The sequence below is a fragment of the Sciurus vulgaris genome (genome assembly GCF_902686455.1).
Source record: "Sciurus vulgaris genome assembly, chromosome: 3".
Taxonomy (NCBI): domain Eukaryota; kingdom Metazoa; phylum Chordata; class Mammalia; order Rodentia; family Sciuridae; genus Sciurus; species Sciurus vulgaris.
This window is the reverse complement of record NC_136463.1, coordinates 95894823-95915667: the sequence shown is the minus strand read 5'-3', so window position 1 is coordinate 95915667 and position 20845 is coordinate 95894823. Positions and strand designations below refer to the sequence as shown.

General features: G+C 30.4%; 1 protein-coding gene across 5 annotated transcripts in view; it reads left to right on the top strand.

The window, feature by feature from the left end:
* The window catches only part of LRP1B (LDL receptor related protein 1B), a 1899381-nt gene that overhangs the window by 1415142 nt on the left and 463394 nt on the right, over nt 1-20845 (top strand). For all 5 annotated transcript variants that reach the window (XM_079135584.1, XM_079135585.1, XM_079135582.1 and 2 more), the window contains exons 38-41: nt 7375-7501; nt 7632-7783; nt 8082-8206; nt 9215-9586. In XM_079135584.1, coding sequence (XP_078991710.1) covers nt 7375-7501; nt 7632-7783; nt 8082-8206; nt 9215-9586 — 776 coding nt within the window. The remainder of the gene's footprint in view (nt 1-7374; nt 7502-7631; nt 7784-8081; nt 8207-9214; nt 9587-20845) is intronic.

Genomic DNA, 20845 nt, shown 5'->3' with positions numbered 1-20845 from the left:
ACTTTTGTGTTGTCATAAAAAAGATTAAAACTTTAAATGTTCTCTTGTTTAAATATTGATGAAATCACCCATTTTGTCAATCATCAAATCTTGCCTTTTCTGCTCTTTGGATGTCAGATTATTTCACCCCATTGTGACTACAGGTTCATCACGGAATCAGTAGAAAGATGTCAGTAAATATTTTGGTTTTCTTAATTTTAAATCCCTAAAACAAGATTTATATGTTGACCCACAAAACAAGAAGTCTTAGACATTTTAAAAAATATTTAAATATGATTTATCTATATATCTTTACATCTTCTTAAAAGCATTTCTTAAATAATAATTAAGTCACATGGATAAATATTTTTTCATGTTTACAGTTAAGAATAGACATAAGACATATTTAAAGTCAACATTTTTTACAGGAAGTAGTTATTACAACTTGGAAATATTATTGGAATTTGTGCCACTATATTTTTTGTCCATATACTTATTGGCTTGACTTCAAAAGAAAAATGCTTAAAAATGAAAACTATATGTAAAGTTATTCAAAAATTTATTTCCACATGGTAGTACACAGAAATTTTAGTGTCAAAATTCATATAAAAAAATAAAGTATAACATTTTAATATTCTGTCTGAAGTTAAATCACAACAGGTGGCATTGCCAAAGGAAAAGGTGACCCATAATGGAGCAAATTATCTGAATCCAAGATATAAATGTGCCTTGAAAATTGGGCATAAAGCCTGTTTTTTTAACAATAGAGACTTGAGGTCTTTTAAAATGTAGCCAAATGCAAAGTAGAATCCATTTATGAATTTATTTCAGCTTGAAAATCAGTTTCTCCCCTCCATTGACTTTTCTTTCTACTTTTCTTAATTTGGCATCACTTCTTTTTTGAATACTGAATGTGATAATTATCTGTATGCTAAGAAAGCATTTTCTCCTAAGAACAAAAAATAGGAAGTCATGTTATGATATTGACAAATAAGGTTTACTTCCTGTGATATAATTGCTAAGTGAATCACATACTGTATGACTTTCTTGAATTTATATTTCTGTGACTATAAATGAGCTACTGATAGGCCTTTATTTTCATGGCAAAGATTCAGATTGAATTAAATGGCATCTTGATATTCAAAAAGTACGTATTATCAAATGGTCTTTCATTGATTATACATGTACTTTTACAATATGCTCAACTACATGCAGAAGGCCTTTGTTGACAGTTTAATATCTGTTGAGGTAGGGTCTAACAATTTAATACCATCTCTTAGAGTACATCTTAAGGCAAGGCAACACTTATAAAAAATGTAATAAATTTGATTTGCAGTATTCATAATGGTGGGATCAGAGTGCCATTATAGAATATTAAGATATCATTATAGTCAGGTAACCCAGGCCCACCATGCTTCAGATCAGAACCACTTTTTTTTTCCTTCATAAATCTCTGGGAAAAAAATATGAACAAGTTATAACAACAAATGGAATGAAAGTACAACACTATTTTCTGTGAGGAGTTTTTTTAAAAACTTCACAGCTGCCTTCTTTCAAAGGTAATTAGGTCTTTACATTTTTTTTTTTTTTAACCACATGCTTCATCCCCATCCCTTAACTCTAAACATGAACTAGAATCTTACCTTTCTTGCTTCAGGAGGGAAGGTTAGAAGAGATCAAGAAGCCATGGGCATCACTGACATTATGGTAGAGGAGAGAGGCCAGAAAGTTCAGACTATCTCTCACTGCTGAGAGTGCCTCAGGCCCAGACCACTGAAGCCATATTGAATGGAAGCCAGGGACAGCCCCACATACCTTTCCCTAGTTTCTTCAGATATCTGAACAATAAAAATGGGGTACAAGTATGAAAGAAAAAAGTTTAAAAGATTGATTTCCTTGTTTATTTATAGAAACTGCCTCAGTTTCAGTGTGAACTATATTAGGTAGAATGGATGTGATTGATGGCATGATAGGTTGCACTTTATGAAACAAATTAAAAAATTGTTCATAATAATTTAATAATTATAAATTAGCTCATAAGTTCTAGGAGGCTAGTTGTTAAATATTTGGGAACTTTATAGATTATCAGGAAACATCAAATACTATATATTGAAGATACTTGAGATGCATAAAATTGAATCATTCACTCAAGGAAATTATAGCTAAAGATTAAAAAAAAAACTAAAATCATACATATGTATTTGTTTAAATGAGAGGATAAGCAATGAAGCAGGGTATAAATACATAAATAAAATAAGGAAATGACTATAACATACTGTGATCAGCTTAATGTATTATGAGATTACAGATGCCAAAGCAATTTTTCTTTGTGAAGAATTTTCTTCTGTACCTCTCCATTGTGAGCTTTCCATACATATTATAATTGTTCCATGTAACTACTCCAGATTGTAAAGTAGTGAATAATGGAGTCTAACATTAGCTTGAAACTAATAGGTCTAGGGAAGGAACCATAGAACAAATGATAATTTACGAGTATTTTCTAAGCTAAGAAATAAATAACAACCAAAATGTCCTATGTCTTTACTTTGATTCAAAAATAAAATTCTTTTCTAACATTGTTATATAAGGGACAACTTTTATCATTGTAGGTCTTCAGCATTCTCATTGTTGAAGCTCCTACTTTCATGACTTACAAAGGCTTTCAGTTAGATATTTTTAAGTATTTCTGTTAGAATTTTCTCTACTTTATTTAACCCATTTATGTCTGTTACTAAGCAGTGAACTTCATGAAGTTCTTAACTTCATTTTACTTATGTCCTAGCACATACTAGGTACCTAACTAAATATCTGTTGATTGAATACTTGATTATAATGAAATAATAAATCTGAGAATCAACCACAAATTTAACAAAAAACTTGAAAAGTAGTGTCCAAGTATATGCTGTTTCTGTCTCATTTCCTTTCTCTAAGCACAGGATTCAACTATCTGTGGTTGAGTTATTTATACATTGCAAGATTCTTTAAACAATTGCAATATATATATATATTTAGGTCTTGAAGATTAATTTGGAATTGGCATGTAATACTTTCTCAAAACAAAACTATGCATAAATGAAGAAAAAGAAAAAAGAATTCATCAAGAGTAGTGAAGGCTTTGTATTTCATTTTACTCTTCACAGGGGATGGAGGATGTTAATTCATGTGTTCATGAAATATATTCAAACTTTTAATAGTATATAATTTTGCTGGAACCAAGAAGATGGAGAAATGGACATGTTGACCTATAAGGCATTTAGTTATTATGGATTTTAAATGATTCTAGGGAATCTGCTAAGGGATGTAAAATTAGATGCAGTTTTTGTCAAATGAGATGTCGATGCTCATGTAAAGGCTACATACTATTTTTGTTCCATAGGAGATTTTTTTTCTTTACTTTTTATAGATATGGGAACCCACTGTTGGCCCCCACTCCAAGAGAAGACATAGTGATATTCTTGATTCTATTCTTGACCAAGAGAAATTACATAAGATAATTCACCTTCAATTTTTGTGCCAGCATAGAAATTTTTTGTTACTCCTGGGTTTTCTTTTCTTTTTTAGTGTATCTGACAAAGTATCTAAATCATGTTTACTTAGAGGAGGCAGAGAAGAAAGGAATGCATGTTTATTATAAAAATTATAACCATGATCTGAATTCCAGGGAAAGAGTTTAGCAAAGAAGAAAATCTTAAATTCAAAGAAAATGATTGATTCAAATTAGTTCCTTTTCACTACTCTTCATATTCGACAGCACAGGAATTGTGTTGAATACTCTTGTCTTTTTTTCAGTAACTTAGACTTATTCATTCTCCTGTTCCTTCTCTTTCTTATCCTTACGCCACCAAAATCAGAACTTTGTTTACCAATGTTACCATTATTTCTCAAATTTATGTTTGTCATTATTTCAGTTCATTTATAATAATTTGAATATACATAACTGTAGCAGAAAACAATCATTTTTCTTTACAAGAATGCCTATGTATAAACTAAATCAATCACCAGCACAATTGTCATAGAAATAATGGAATATGCTAGGTCTTTGGGGAACTCCAATGCTGCCATGTCAGGTTTTTATCTTTACATAAGTAACAGTGTTTTATTAGAAAATGAGAATATATGTTCTTTCTACTTTTGTCCTCCTAAAAACTTGTGTATCTAACAAAGACAATAGTGATATTGGTATTATGTTGATTTCTAATAGTATTTCTATAATTTTTCAAAATACTTTTGTATGTCCTTTATAAAATTTTATGTGTTCAAATTCTCCAAGTGCAAGATTATATTACAAAGGAATTTTTCAGTTTGCTTTCATAGTTATTTATTATCCAGAGAAAATATAACATAGCATTAGATTTTGAAATTTTTGAGAATTTCTGAGTTTATAGTAGTATTTTCAGGTCTAAATTTAGCAATTTAACATTCTAAAGTAAATTTCCTTGGTCATATCATTCAATCCAACATTGTAAAATCCAATGTAGGCAGTATTTCTAACACTGAATATTAATTTCCATTGGATCTCAAAATTCAGTGACAAGGATTTTCATTTCTTCCTATTGCTGAAGACCATATTTAGATACCAAGGCTCTATGCTGATTAAAGTTATCTCAAGTGCATATTTGTAAATCACTGTCTTAATTTTAAATGTCTCCTTGAAATTTCATAAGTTTGGAGAATGATCTTTCTTTAAATTTGGTTTATAATTCCTAATGATTCTCAAGGTCCTAATTCTATTCAAATATTTACTTTCAGTTTTGGTTGAAGGAATATTTAAACTCTTCTGTCTGACATTCATAAAATATTAATTTTGGTAGGTTTAAAATATTTTGATATGATTAAATTGATAAATTATTTAACCACAAAAGCGATTTCCATACAATCAGATTTGCTTACGGAGAAAATTTTCATAAACTTGTTTTATTTCAAATAATTTGTTTTATTTTCAATAATTTGTATTTATAAATTTTAATGATGTTCTTCTAAGCCTCCTGCAGGGAATTATTGCAAATTTAAAAGGAATAGAAACTTCCTGGGATAAAGATAGATATTTGTTTCTCAATACTAAGAAAATTTTTATGTTTTGTTTTCTCTTTTTAAGTATGAAGATCTCTTGTTCTATTTCTTATATCTCAGGAGAAATAACCTTAGGTATAATATTATTATAAATTGTTGAGACGTTGTATTAGAGAAGAGGCACAGGCCTAAGCTAGTAAAGTCTCGGCAGTTCCTTTATTGTCCCCTTTAATGGATTTGGGATCAGAAAGCATTAGCTTTCAGAGCCATAATTTTCATAACTGTGAGAATTAGGGCTAAATATATTAATTTTTTTATTTTACTGACTTGCTCAAAATATTTTATTCATTACTCAGTACATTTGAAAGCAGATTATGTTACTTACAATATTTATTGTACACATTTCTTTCTATATTTGAACCTGGGAGTATGTTAAAAACGAGACAGACATCATTATCCTATGTACATGTATGACTACATGAATGGTATGAATCTACATCATGTACAGCTATAGAATACTGTGAAATGATGTACCCCATTTGTGTACAATGAATCAAAATGAAGTCTGTAAAAAATTTTAAGAAATAATTAAATAAATAAATTTTTTTAAACTAAAAAATATAAATAAAAATAATAACAAAAAGTGGGTGGTAAAAATCGGATTGAGGAAACATGTCTCTTCTGGATTCCAAGGTGCCTGCTTTTTAGTATATCATCTTCTTTTTAATATTTGACCTTAAAAAGTTAAATGGACAGACTGTGGATACAGCTTGGATGAGTACATATGTAGCACATAAGAGCTACTGGGTTAGATAGCAAAAAATAAAATTAAATACAATAAAGTTAAATGGAGCAAAAATTTATGTTGATTATTTGATGTTAAGCAACACTTTTAACTGAAAGAGACTATCCTTGAGGGTATTAAAACTCTTGACTTTAATACAAGTAAAGAATTTTTTTCATAACTTTTCCGCCAAGATGTTACCAATAAAATCTTAGTTGGATTTTCTGCTACAAAGTTTTCCTTTCTGATTTACAGAACTTATAAATATGAATGAAAATATTTTCAGGATTAATATACTTGGGATTCTAGCCACACCTTTTATTATGTGGTTGTAAAATTCCAACACATTTATTTTTATAGCTTTTCAGAAAAAAACCAACTATTAATATAAATCTAAACAATGTACATAAAGAGAATACATACATTTTTATGTAGTTACTTGGATATTTTCATGGGTTAGATAAGAACTCCATTGAGTATCCAGAATATGAGTATAGGTGTTCTTTAAGTTTTCTATATGTAGTCCGCATCTGCTCATGAATAATCACTTGTATATGTGTATTTGAGGATGCACAGAAATATAAACCCATTGATCACTAAATGCCTGAATGATTACCATATTTTTCTAAGTTTTACTCATTGATGTTATCTTATAACTGGATAAAAATATGATTGGGCATAATGTAAAATTTAAAATGAATCAGATTTACCTAAAAGCATGAATTTCTGTTTGTTATATAAGTCCTGAATTTGTTGAATGAATATGTAAAAGTGCATGTGTTGTATACCTCCTGTTTTTCTTTATTTTCTTTTTAACATATTGCTTTATTTTGGCATACTCTAGATTTTCTTTCTATTTTATAGTTCCTTCTAAATTACATATTGTTTTCCAAGATTACAAAAATAAAAATGACATCTTGATATGAAGCAATGTTTTAATATTACTCTATTCCAATATATAAAATTCAGATTAGTTTCATTGTCTAAGTAGAAAACTAAAAGTAATGATACATTATGTATACATTCATAAATTAAATATTTATTTACTACTAATTTTTATTTTAATTTTAATAGTTACCTGGTGTATAATAGTGAATAAAATCTAGAAAAGGTCACAGTTCTCATTGATCAATATTCTCTCAGTCTTATAGGAGGAGTTATTAAAAATAAGTAACAATGTAAGGAAAAACAAGTATAAATTTTTCACTCTGTGTTATGATGTTCTGAGGTGGAGTACATAATGCAATGTATTTTGCTTCATAATAACAATAATCAGAGAAAACTCAGAATGTTCTTGAAGGAAATATTTGAGATATGAAGACCAAAAGCAAATTAGGAAAACAGGTTGAAGTAGAGTATTTCAAATAGGGAACAGCATGTGAAGAAGGCACTTTGTTCAAATTTTGAATCCATTCTTACAATTTCTACTTCTGGTTAAATACTTTTTACAATAAAACTTTATACAAACATAAACATGTTTGTACATTAATTTCTGAAATGCTTTATTTTTGTTCTCTCAGTATGAATATTACTACCATTATGATGACTAAGGTCTTCTGTGTTTAGCTATGTGTTACTATATGTCTACAATTCAATTTCAGCTTCCTGTTTTGGACTGAGTGGGGACAGATGCCCTGCATTGGAAAGGCTCGCTTAGACGGCTCAGACAAAGTTGTTCTTGTAAGCATGGGGATAGTGTGGCCGAATGGCATCTCCATTGACTATGAGGTCTGTTGGATTTATTTTATTTAAAGTGTATTGACTGCCAACTTGCATTACTCCACCTTTAGTGTTCCATTATTTTCTTAATGAAATCACCAAAACCACCTTATAATATTACTCTTCAATCGATCTTTAGGAAAATAAATTGTACTGGTGTGATGCTCGCACAGACAAGATAGAGAGAATCGACCTTGAAACCGGAGGCCATCGTGAGATGGTGCTGTCAGGGAGCAATGTGGATATGTTTTCAGTTGCGGTCTTTGGGGCTTACATCTACTGGTCTGACAGGTAATTTATTTTTTTCATGAGTATTTGAGTCTCAAAATGTTATTTCAGTGCCAGACACTTTACCCTTGTAGGATTAGCCATACCTAAGCAAGGTCACAAAAAGGATCTCTCAAAACCATGTAATTTCCCAGCAAAGGCAGGCACTGTTCCTATTCCAGGTTGGAGCATTAAATATCACAGACTGAAGTTGGTTTCTGTCCCTTCTGTTGGGCCATCTGTTATCTTCAGCTTAGCTGACTGGCTTGATTTTAATGAAGAGTTGAAGAATGTTGATCATGTATGTTCTACTTTTTGGCAGAGCACATGCCAACGGGTCTGTCAGAAGGGGACACAAGAATGATGCCACAGAGATGGTGACCATGAGAACTGGCCTTGGAGTCAACCTGAAGGAGATTAAAATCTTTAACAGAGTAAGAGAGAAAGGTCAGCACTTTTAAAGTAATACACAATAAATACATTTATTTCTCTCTTATTTTTGAACTTTTGTCACACTAAAATAAAAGATAAATTCTTATTTGAGTCAAAACCATGAAACATTTTTTACATCTAATTTTCTACAGCATTCATATAATAGTTTAAGGAAATGAATAACACTTCTTACATGGGCATACTTGCCTAGGACCACATGTGTGCATAGACATGTAACATACCTCGCGTGTCAGAAGGATTGATTTGAGCTAAGAAATATAAAAACCTCTTTAAGTGTACATTAAGCATACTTAAGATATTAAAAATTAAAAAGCCACTGAAATTGTTTTTCTTTTAATTTTCTCTTAATAAAATTGTGGGTTTTGCCCCAGAAAATGATTTTTAATGTGTATTTCTGAAGTCATAACATCCTTAAAATGTGTATTTTGAAAATAATAGGATAGTGATTTGAGTGTTTTGAAAAATAAATTGCAATTGATTTTTTGCAGATGATAATGAATCCATAGGGCAGAATCACCCTGCTGAAGAAATCTTAGGAGCATATTTTGTCTTCACTGAAACTTTGAGTAAATTATGCCTTATATAGAGAAGTTAGGTACTGTGGAGGTCCAGAGTTTAAAGCAGTGCTTTTTTTTTTTTTCAGTTCATGTTTTAATGAGTCTGTTATTTTTATCAAAGATTATAATATGATAAAACATATTTTAATGTTTGCATCAAGCTTTTATTTAGATTGTGGAGGAAGTAGAATCATGTGGTCCTTCAAATAGAAATCCAAGATTTTAAACTTATGCAATTAAAAAAAAATCAACCCTTTCTATTGTTTGCTTTTTATTAACCAATCTTAATTAAAATAAGAATAAAAGAATATTCAATATTAAATTTTAATATTTTTATAAGTAAAAACTTATTTGTAAAACAAAAACATAAATGTGTGTGTGTGTGTGTGTGTGTGTATGTGGGGTGTGTGTGTGTGTGTGTGTGTGTTTATTTTTTCTTCCTTAGGGACCAATGTTTGTGCCAAGGACAATGGTGGCTGTAAGCAACTCTGTCTTTATCGAGGAAATTCCCAGAGAACCTGTGCTTGTGCCCACGGATACTTGGCAGAGGATGGAGTTACTTGCCTACGGCATGAAGGCTATTTGCTGTATTCAGGGAGAACAATATTAAAAAGTATACATCTTTCCGATGAAACCAATTTAAATTCCCCAATAAGGCCATATGAGAATCCACATTATTTCAAGAATGTCATAGCCTTGGCTTTTGACTATAATCAAAGAAGAAAAGGTACCAACCGAATCTTTTACAGTGATGCACACTTTGGAAATATACAGCTTATTAAAGATAATTGGGAAGACAGACAAGTAGTTGTTGAAAGTAAGTACAACAATTTCATTTTAAGTAGTTTGGTGGAAATGAGTATCAGTTGGATTATTAGAGAAATAATAGTGGTAATTGCATGTAGCAATTACATTTTCCTAAAGTTTATATTCAAGAATGGATGTGACTATATCATCCGGTTCCCTAAAATGTCAAAGGAGCAATTAACTGCTAGCATGTACAAAATGTATATTATGACTGTTAGCTTCTAATCTTTGAATATTCAAGGTCTAATCACAATGTTTCTTGCAAGTAAGTATTAGAACTCTTGGAAAATAATTTTTCAATATAAAACTATTTTAACTAATTTTCTTCCAATGCATGAAATGGTATCTTTAAAAATATCTGCCTAATGATTTTCAGTTAATCAACTCTCAAATGTCAATTATTTTTGTATATATGTGTGTATAGATACACCTATATATTTAAACATAACACTATTGATATGAAAATGTTATTATAGAAATAATTTAAGGTTTTTAATATTTTATGGTACATACTTTTCTGTGTAGATTATCCACCGAATTGAAAGAACCCTCTTTCTTGTCCTCATGCATCATCACAAGGACCATCACCATCTTCTAACACCTTTTCTCCTGTATCTATATATAATTTCCATTACATATGAATACATATTACATATATTTCTCTTTTTCTGTGTTGCTATACTGAGATCAATCTTTTTCTTTGCTTTTAAATTTTAAATAGTGTATAAATTTATTATAAAAATTTCAAGTCATGTGGATTTAAATACAAAATTGCTGTCTCACCACTGCATTATCAGTCTCATTTACTTACCCATAACTGACAACTGTCAATGTCTCTAGAATTTTCTTTATGTATCTATGTATGTATATAATTTATAATCACAAAAGTAGAATTTTACCTGATGTATTTATTCAGCTAGCTACCTTTTCCCCACTAACTATATAGTGCAAACTTTCATTTTGGTGTGTATAGTTTCATCTTACTCTTTTGAAAGGCTGTACTTCATTCTATACTCAGGATAAACTTTATATTTAATCATTTTTATGAACTTTTTTTCATTTTTCTTACCATTCCACACAATATCACTATGACCGTGTGTGTAGATGGATATTTAATTACAGGTGTGAACATTTCCTTAGCATAGAAATCTAGAAGTTAATCATTAAGTCGGTCAATGGGTATTTTATTTCTTATAGATTGTCAAACAAAAGACCCTATCAATTTATGTTTTTACCAATTGTCTATGAAAAGACTCATTATCCCACACTTTTGCCAATAAAGATTTTATGATTTTTGTTAGCTTAAGAAAACATAATATGCAAAAATGTTGCCTGATATTAATACACATTTACCTGATAGGTAATAAGATCCAGGATCTGGATCTGGTGTATGTTTACACACATAAAAATAGATTTTTAGGTCAAACTTGGTATTATACATCACCATCCCATGCTAATGATTGCCATTGTTCATGTTGAACTTTCAGCCTTCAGTATCTCTCACAATTCTTTTTGTCTATTCTAATTCTTCTCAGTCTTTGAAAATCAGATCAAGTATATACTTTAAAAAATACATATTCACATTTTTATTCTATAGTTTAAAATATTTATTGATAATTTCTTACCAGTTTGTATATTGTGGCACAGAAAATTTTTGTTTCCCTGTGTGCATATGTGCGTATATGTCTATGTGTATCAAAACCCACTGTAACTGTACTGATCATGGAGTTCATGCATCATTGAGACTCACTGACTTTTAGGGTGTATCTCTGTGAAGCTTTCATTATAGTACTGTTTGGTCCTTTGTTTGTCCACATAGATAAAATTCACAGTTGAAAGTGTCCATGTTGTAACATAGGAACTAACTAACTCATCCATTTTCTGCACTCCACATTCTTTGTCAGTGGATATAAAGATGAGTATCGGTTCATAGACGTTTAGAGACCACAGTTTAGAAAAAATGTAGAAGAAGACTTCAAGTAAACAACCTTTGAAATATAAGATCTATAAGATAGTAGAAGCCTTTGGTGAATTAAAAAGTCTTCCTGCAAAAGGGTGGTAAATCCCATGAGTGTTTTTTAACAATGAAGCTGTTCAGAGTTCAGTAAATTTAAATGGTGAATAAGAACCCTTCAGATGGTACAGGAGAAAGGAAGAAGAGTTAGACCTGTGGTTCTCCACCATGGATTCCTGGGCATCCCCAAGATAGCATCAGTACATCAGCACATCTAAGAGATCAAAATCGTTTCCTTAGTAATTAAATATCATTTGCCTCTTTTTTTTTTTTTTTTTTTTTTTTTAACCAGGGTGACATTTGTTGTAAGGTAATGTGGCTGAACTTGTGGCACCTTCACATTAGTCAACACAATGACTTCAGAATATTTTAGAGGTCATTGTATTTTTCACTGTCATTTACCAGGAAAAATAGAACCAGTTTTGCTTGAAAGAAGGGTAAAAATTATGATTCCTATTAATATTGACACTTCAGTTGAGATTTCTTTAATATTCAGTATGATGAATGATGAAAGGTACATAAGGAACTTGGGTTACATTCTGAAGGAAATAGTACATTTGTGTGATTATTTGGCCTTATACTTACTTCAAGGAATTCCATGTTTTATAGAACACACAAACTAGTTATGCAAACCAGGGTGTGTGGCAGAAGAATGTACAATGAAAAAATTATTTCAAGGAGAATGATATATAGTATTTTATTCAAATAAGGCAAATTAAACTTCCAAGTGAATATTATCTTTTTGGAAGACTTTTATTCAACACAATAAGCCTATGTTTCTTCAGTGCTTTCTGGTCTTTTCTAATGAGATGGGTTATGATAATAACTAATGTGACTTTTGGGTATTGCACAGGAAAGGTGTCAACCTTTAGAAATGTGCCTAAGTGAGGGAACCAATATTTTCCAAATGACATGACAAAATTATGCAAGGATAAATGATCCATTTGAATTCAAGATAGATGAATGAATGTAAATGTAACAGATTGAAAAGTTCATCACTATGGTATCTGCAACTGACCTTTAAGTAACACCACTTGTCATGTGTTGGTGTAGTATGAAGGAAGAACACCCAGAGTTACTTGAAAAGGCTATAAAAATATCCCTCCATTTTCTAAATACATTGCTGCCCAAGGCTGGATTTTCTTCATGTAATTCAACCCAAATGACAGAATCGATAGGATGAAGAAGGAGTTCTGAGGAACCAGCTAGGCAGATATTGATAGATTCATACAATTATAAAATAATGTTCTATTTACATTCTTTTAAAAAATAAAGTTACTTTTTCAGAATGTTATATTAATACACAAATTGATTCATTTTCCAAGTTTTAGAGAAATTGATAAACCAACAAATTTTCAGTATGAATTTCTGATATGATAAATAGCTATAGACAAAATCCAGATACAAAATCTCATTGGAGTCTTTAATAATGATTAGGAATGTAAAAATCCTCAGATCAAAAAGATTAAAAACAAGCTCCCTAGACTAAGAATTTAGAAAGTTTTAGAAGGAATGAAAAAGTGTGGGTTAGGCAAGGAGTCATTTGGTTCTATTAAATACAGGTTGTACTCATAAATGGGTGTGAGATGAAGCTGAGGTAGTAGGAAGCATCTGATGTTGAAGGACTTGATCTTTCAAAATAAAGAGCTTCTTAAAAAGCTTAATTGAGATATATTTCACATACCATATGATTCATCACTTTAAATTGTACTACTCCATGTTTTATTATAGTGTATTGCTATTTTTTACTGTTATTTTGAAAATTGTGACAAAATATACATATGTGCTCATATATGTATATGTGTGCGGGTGATGTGTGTGTGTATGTGTATGTATATATATGGCATAAAATGAAAATATCACTTCAAGGAGAATTTAAACTCTTTTTAAACATTAATTGCATTCACAATGTGGTATAACTATCACTGATATCTATTTCTGAAATTTTTTCATTACTTCAAACAGAAATACTTTTTAAATTAGTAATTCTCCATATCCCTGCCTCCCTCAGTTTCTGTTAACTTCTAACATACATTTCTGTCTCTGTGAATTTGCCAAGAAATTTCATATGAGCAGAATCCTAAATTATTTGTTCTTTTTATATGATTTACTTCATATAACATTTTTGAAGTACATTATGCTGTAGTATGTATTGGAACTTCAACTCTTTTTATGATTAAATAGTATTCTATTGTGTGCATCTACTACATTTTGTTTATCTATTTGTCTATCCTTTTAATTCATGTGCAGTGGGGTATTTCCTCATTTCAATTCTTATAAATAATGCTGTGATGAATATTAATATATAATATCTAGTATTAAGAGTTTTAATTTTATTCAGTAGATGAAAGGGTATCAATAGAATATTGTAAAGCAGATGCATGTTTTGTTAATATCACCCTGTAGTATGCTAGATGAAGTTTAAGGGCCATGTCTGAATTCAGAAATGGCCTAGGAGATTTTAGAATATTTTATATCCTGTTTTATCAGTGATAAATTAAACTGCAACATATTTATCAAAGTATAAGCATAATGAAACCATTCTAATTCTCTCATCCTTTGTCAGATCAATAAAATCAATCAACTTTTAATAATGGTATGTATTAACTCAGAGGCATAGGTAATAAATGAAAAACCTAATGACTAAGAGTATGGACTCAGTCAAACTGATTCAAATTTGAATTCACTCTCTATTTTCTATGGGTCACTAAGTGTCACTTTCCTTTACAACAAAATAAGAAACTAACTCATGATTTTTTGTGGAGATTTTAAAATAAAAAGTAAAAAACTTACAAATAAACATACTTTTAATTTAAAATTTCATATTACTGTATTTGTGGATCATTTAGGATAATAACACTTGTCTTATATTATTTTTATCATAGAGTAGTTAAGTAATCAAAAATAATTACTGTAATTATAGATATGAGGTAATTTATTAAGGTCTGTCTAGAACTTAAAAATTAAATAAGATTAGTCTACATGGATAATTTACATTTTAGGAAATAATTTAATTTTTTAAAATGTTCTCCTTCTCACATAAACCCCTACTAAGAAGTGACTATTTTTTAACTATTTTTTAATTAAAATTCTGCCTTGCAGTTTTCTTAGAGAATTTATACTTTGATGTGTTAGACCAAAAGAGCAAAGGAAAACAAACAAAATAAAACCAAAAATAGTTATTAACACATACATAAGTAATATGTTTAAAATTTGTGTGTCTGCCTTGGTATTCCATTTTATTAAATCTGTAATACTTAGTTTTGTTATTTTTAGGTATGGTTAACAAACACTAAATTCATTGAAATTTGATTATATATTTAATTAAACATCTAAATATTGTTACTAACCATGTTCAGATTTAGATTCTTCAAATAGTTGAATATGGGAAAGGACATGATGTCTTTAATTCCCCAACTCATATAGAATGAACTTTTTGCACTAAGATTTGAAAGAAGAGCCATTAAGTGTAATTTGGTATTTATTAAGTGCTTCTGATATGCTATAGATTATCAGTAGTGGGTGAATACAGGTGAGAATATCTCCTTTCTAATCTCCAGGAATTCACAGTACAGAAAGAGGAAAATACAATGGTTTCCTTCTTCTATATACAGACAAGACCTCTGGATAATATATTGTTAAAAAAAAAGTATATGTTTAATCCATCTATGGTTTTAAAAGTAGCGGTTTTTGATATTTTTAAAGGAAAATTAAAAAGATTTCTCATCTCAAAAAACAAAACTAGATTTTCCTTATTTGAATAAGTAGCAAAGCACAGGTAGGAAGTAGAGAAAATGATAAAGCATCAGAATTCTGGCATCTCCAGCTATGAAACCCAGAGAAACAGTATCTAAAAAGGGTGTGCTTAACCCAAGGAATGGGGTATAGTTCGCCAGGGTAGCAAGACTGAAATCTTGCTGTGCCTTCTGCTGCCCATGCTGATGACTTGTAGGAATTTACTAACCCCAGATGCTGAGAGACCACAGAAAACAACCCTGTGACCAGCTCTAATTTGCAAGTTGATGGCTCTGTAAATTCTTACATACCCTGTGGAGTAGAAATCCTACTGAATCATAAAAGAGAAGTCTAAATTATAAGACCCAGAGGTCAAATGGAGGCAAAGAGAACACCCTGCAGAGTGAATTCAGTGCTGGAAGAGGTTAAAAAATAACCTCTTTACTTGAAAAGAATCTGAAAATTCAGTTTTCACAGCATTTGTGAATTCTTCAGAAAGATAGCTAAAAAACAAACAAACCAAAAAAAAAAAAAAATCAAAAGAAAAAAATAGACAAATCTGAGTTTCATAAGTATTAGGGAGAAAATGAAAAATATATTTATCAAGAGAAAAATGAAAAAAAAAAAAAAAAAAAAGCCCATACAAGGAAAAAGGTATAGCAGAATCAAAGAGGCCAAAAATGTAGGTGTAAAAATTAATTTTATTAAAATATAAACAACTAAAAACCTTGGAAATGAGAAATATAGTTATTACAATAAAAAAGTTTTAAAAGCCTTATTGATAGAACATAGTTTATGCTTATGAACATAAGAATGCAGTAATCTAATTAATTAAGGAATTAATTCATAAAGTATGCAGGTAAAAAAACACAAAATATATGAGAACTGTGAAACATGGAGGATAAACTGGTAGCTTTACATACTTTTAGCTAACAAATATTGATGAAAGGCAAACATGAGACAAAAGACCAGAAAAAGAATATTCAAAGTGATAACAAAGTTTACTAGAAATGAAGAAAGAAATGGATCCTTAGAATAAAAATGCAATCTGTGTGAAGGAGAGTAAATTAAGTGAACCATCAAAGTAAAACTGCAGAGCAACATGGAGAAGGGAAAATCTCTAGATGCAACTAGAAACAATACACACATCACCTACAGAGGAAGGACAGAGTGATTCAAACAGACATTTCATCAGGAAGAAGAGTAAAATCTTCTGATTAAAAGGAAACATGTAATTCTATAACTGACTACATTATTATCCAAAATTAATGCAAATACAGATTATTTCAAAACTACAGAGTAAGTAACCATGAATCTTTATTTTCTCACTGAAAATTAATAACTTCAGACTTGAATGTAATGCCTGTTAAGAAATAAAGTTTGCATTTTACATGGCAATTCAATGTGTTTGTTTCGGTTTTACATAGCAAAGTCCTTATTTTGTAGGATGTCTGAGTTCTGATATTTTGTTTTGACCAACCACAGGGCATAGATTTTAATTTAAAAAATACAAACATTGCTTAATATAAGTTCAAATGGTGTTTCTGAATTCAATAACCAATTAAAACATGTAAATTTTAAAAAGCTACTCAAAAACTAGTAATAAAAGTAAAGGTTGTAGCAGACTTTAATGGAGAAAATTACAAAATGTTTGTGAAGAACATAAAGGATGATCTTAAATAAAGAGGGAAATTGTAATTTTCATAATGGGAAAACTTGATTTCCATATCTATGGAAATTTGCCCCAAATTATCTATAAGTTTAATGCAATGCAAAAATGCCAAAATCAATATTTCATTGAACTTTACAGGCCAATAGTAAAATTCATATGAAGAACAGAATAGCAAAAATAATAAAGGAAGTTTTAAAGAAATATAAATTTGTAATTTCTTTGACAAGATTCTTCATTATTAAAAAGCTAAAGTAGCTAAAACAATGTGATGCTGCCAAAAGAATAATTGAATGGAACAGAACAGGAAGATCCATATATACATAAGTAAAACATGCATGCAAATTTGTTATACATTACCATATTGGCTTTACAAATAAATAGAAAAATAACGAAGTGCACTTAATGACTTATGCTAGGACATTTATATGCAAGAAATAAAATGAAATTCAATCTCTAGCTCACACTATACTGAAAAGTAGATTCCAAGTGTATTAAAGATGTAAATGTTAGTAGTATTTTAATACAAAAAAAAAGAATATCCTTGTGAAATCAGTATAAGAACAAATTTTATAAATTTGGCACAAAAATACTTCAAAAGATACAAGTTTGATATATTTTTACCTCATTAAAATTAAAATCTTTTTAAAAATTTTTCTATTTTTATTTGTTTCTTTTAGGTGTATTTGACAGTGGAGTGCATTTTGACATATTATACATACATGGAGTATAACTAATTTTAACTAGGATCCCAATCTTGTGGTTGTACATGAAGTGGGAATTTCGCTGGTGGTGTATTCATATATAAATATAGGAAAGTTATGTCCAACTCTTTCCTACTTCTATTTCCCCTCCCTTCCCTTTATTCTCCTTTGTCTAATTGCAGCAGAGTTTTGAAGGAACTTAAGATGCAAAACAACAGTAGTTGAAGATATTTCTAATCCTTAAAAGTAACAAAACATCCCAACTAAAGTTTTGGTTTACTAATACGAAGGCTAATAGAAATAGGGACAAGATGTGACAGGTAGTTCCTAGAAAGAAAACCTAATCATAATCATGGTGACTGGATGATCAGAAATGGCCTCCCTCATAGTCTGGCATTTGATAGGTTGTGTGCTAAATAACTAGGCCACGATTCTATAATTATCCATTTTTGGATGTTCTTGTGGTTCCACAGGAGTAATGACTTCCATACAAGAACACACTTTATAAACCTCTGCTCATACTACGATTACTAATGTCTCATTGTTCGAGGTGAGTCCCATGGCCAAGTCCAGATTTAAGGAGAAGTATAAACTCACCAATTGATGGGAAAAGCTGCAAAGTAGCTGTACATTTATTGGGTGGTAGGGATTTATAACTTCTGCAATTAACATAATTGTACAGGTGGTTACTAATTCCATCTATAGAAGCTTCCAGATAACACACTGTGTCCTAGCTTTTGAAAAGTCGCATTTTTTTTGTCTGTTATCTAATATTTCTTGACAACCAATAATGGACTACGACTATCATATTTGGCTTATCCTTGAGCTATAAGTCTATATTTGATGATGAAATAAAATGGGACAGGAGAGAATGATTTAATGGAGAAAAACTATAACAAAACTAAAGCTATAACATATATTAAAGTGTTACCAGATTTAATCGCACTGAATGGATTCTATGAGCTTCAAGTGAATATTTTTGACAGATTTAAGCAAATGATGCTGAACTTTTTCTAATTAGTCCTTTGTTATTGTTTTTAAGCCAAATTAATTGTCCCTTGTTTATGTTTAAACAACGTGACTGTAAAATTTGATGTTTGTTTATAGTTTGAACTTGAACAAGGTCGGTTATAAATGGCAACCAAGGAAAAAACCCTTTGTGATGTAATGTTAGAAGTAGCATTTTTCATAGAAAGTAACAAAAGAAAGTATACATATGATATTAGAACTTTTCTTTTGAAGGATTTGTGTCAATTCAGCAAATGAAATCAATGTACTATGAATTATAAATAGGTTTTGAAGGGCCACTTTATGAATTCCAGTGTTTTGAGAAAACAGAAGAGTGTCTGTGGAATGATGCAAGGACTCATGTGTGTCCACATTCTTTCCCAAAGATGATTATAATTTGCAGAAGTGAACATGACTGTCTTTGAAAGGGCAAATTATTTTCATTCCATATGCCTAATAAAGTGTGCTCAGGTTTTCAGGCTTATATGCAAGAATGAACAAACTTTACTGAAAATCAAGGATTATTTACATATTCAACTTTCATCCTGCTGTTCTTAGCTTTTCAGTCTAATGTAACTGATTAAAACTGCAGAGAGAAAGAGAAAGGGAGTAGGAGAATGAGACTGTCAAGAGAACCTATATTTCACTCTTCAGTTATTTCTCTGTTGACCACATTCATTTTTTTTATAAACAAGCCTCGCTCCAAGAGACTTAAGAAATCTAATGATCTTCCCAACACTGCCCTATACCATCAAATGCTTCTCTCTACATTTTCTGTTCCTGAATATACAAATACAGTTTCCACAGAAACTTTCTAACAATGAACTTATTTTTCCTTTACATTTCATTTTAAATCATTGTGATGACGAACCTTAATTATTTATTGTTCCTACAAGTCCAAATTTCCTAACTTATTTCTTGATGAAAAGAGCTGTGAAATCTCTAGACATTTATTAAAAATTTGCTTATTATATGTGTTAAGGTCAACTCACAGTCATTATTAGTCCTTTTCTCACTGAAAAGTAGGAACCTTCCTATTCATTGTTTAAAAGTCATTATATTTTCCCAGTCTCAACTCTCACAATTGTTATTATTTTATTTCTCCCTGTCCTTAAATCCATTGAGCCATGTATTCAGTATGTATTTCTCTTCTGAATTGTCCCCATTATAAGTTAGATATTCATTTTCTTATTTCTGAATAATTGCTAGTTTTCTACTTGATTTACTTGCCTTCTAGAAATCTATATCACATGCATGCACAGTAATGCTTTGAGTTACTTCCTGAAATGCTAATTGACTCTTCATTTTCTGCATTTTGCATTATAATCTACATACCTCCTCCCAGGATTTATGTATTATCATCTTATCACAAATGTTCCCATGATGTTAAATCCACCCTTTTCTCCAGTCTTACTCACATTTTACTTTTTTCAATAACATACCTTGTTCTTTCTTAATGTCTTTAATCATGTAGCTAAATTAGAAGAGATTTTTAACCTTTCTGAATGTCCAGATTGTAAGGAATCATTAAAATTCAGTTCAAATCCATTTACACCCTGAAGTCTATTGTCATGTGTGGTTTTTTTTTTTTTTTTTTTTTGTACCAGGGATTCAACTCAGGGACACTTAATCACTGAACCACATCCACATCCCCAGCCCTTCCCAGCCCTTTTTTATTTTGCAACAGAATCTCCCTAAATTGCTTAGGGCATTGATAACTTGCTGAGGCTGGCTTTGAACTTGGTATCGATCCTCCTATCTCAACCTCCCAAGCCTCTGGAAATACAGGGATGTGCCACTGCACCCATCACTTATCATTTTCTTGTTTACTACTGTACACTTTAGTTTCATTTTCATCTGTATTATTCCCTTAAAAATATCAAGTGGGAGGATGGAGGCATAGCTCAGTGATAAACATGTATTCAGTATGTGCAAGGCCGTAGGTTCAATACATAGCATCAAATACCAAAAACAAAACCCCAAACCAACAAAAAGTACCAAGTGGTTTTCAAATGTTTCTAGGTGGGACACGTTTGATATGCTCTTTTTTGTATCCCTTTTAATCTAAAACAGAATTTATCACTTAGATAATAATAACTTGTTTTATTACAAGTTTCTTTTGTCAGCTCTATAATTAGG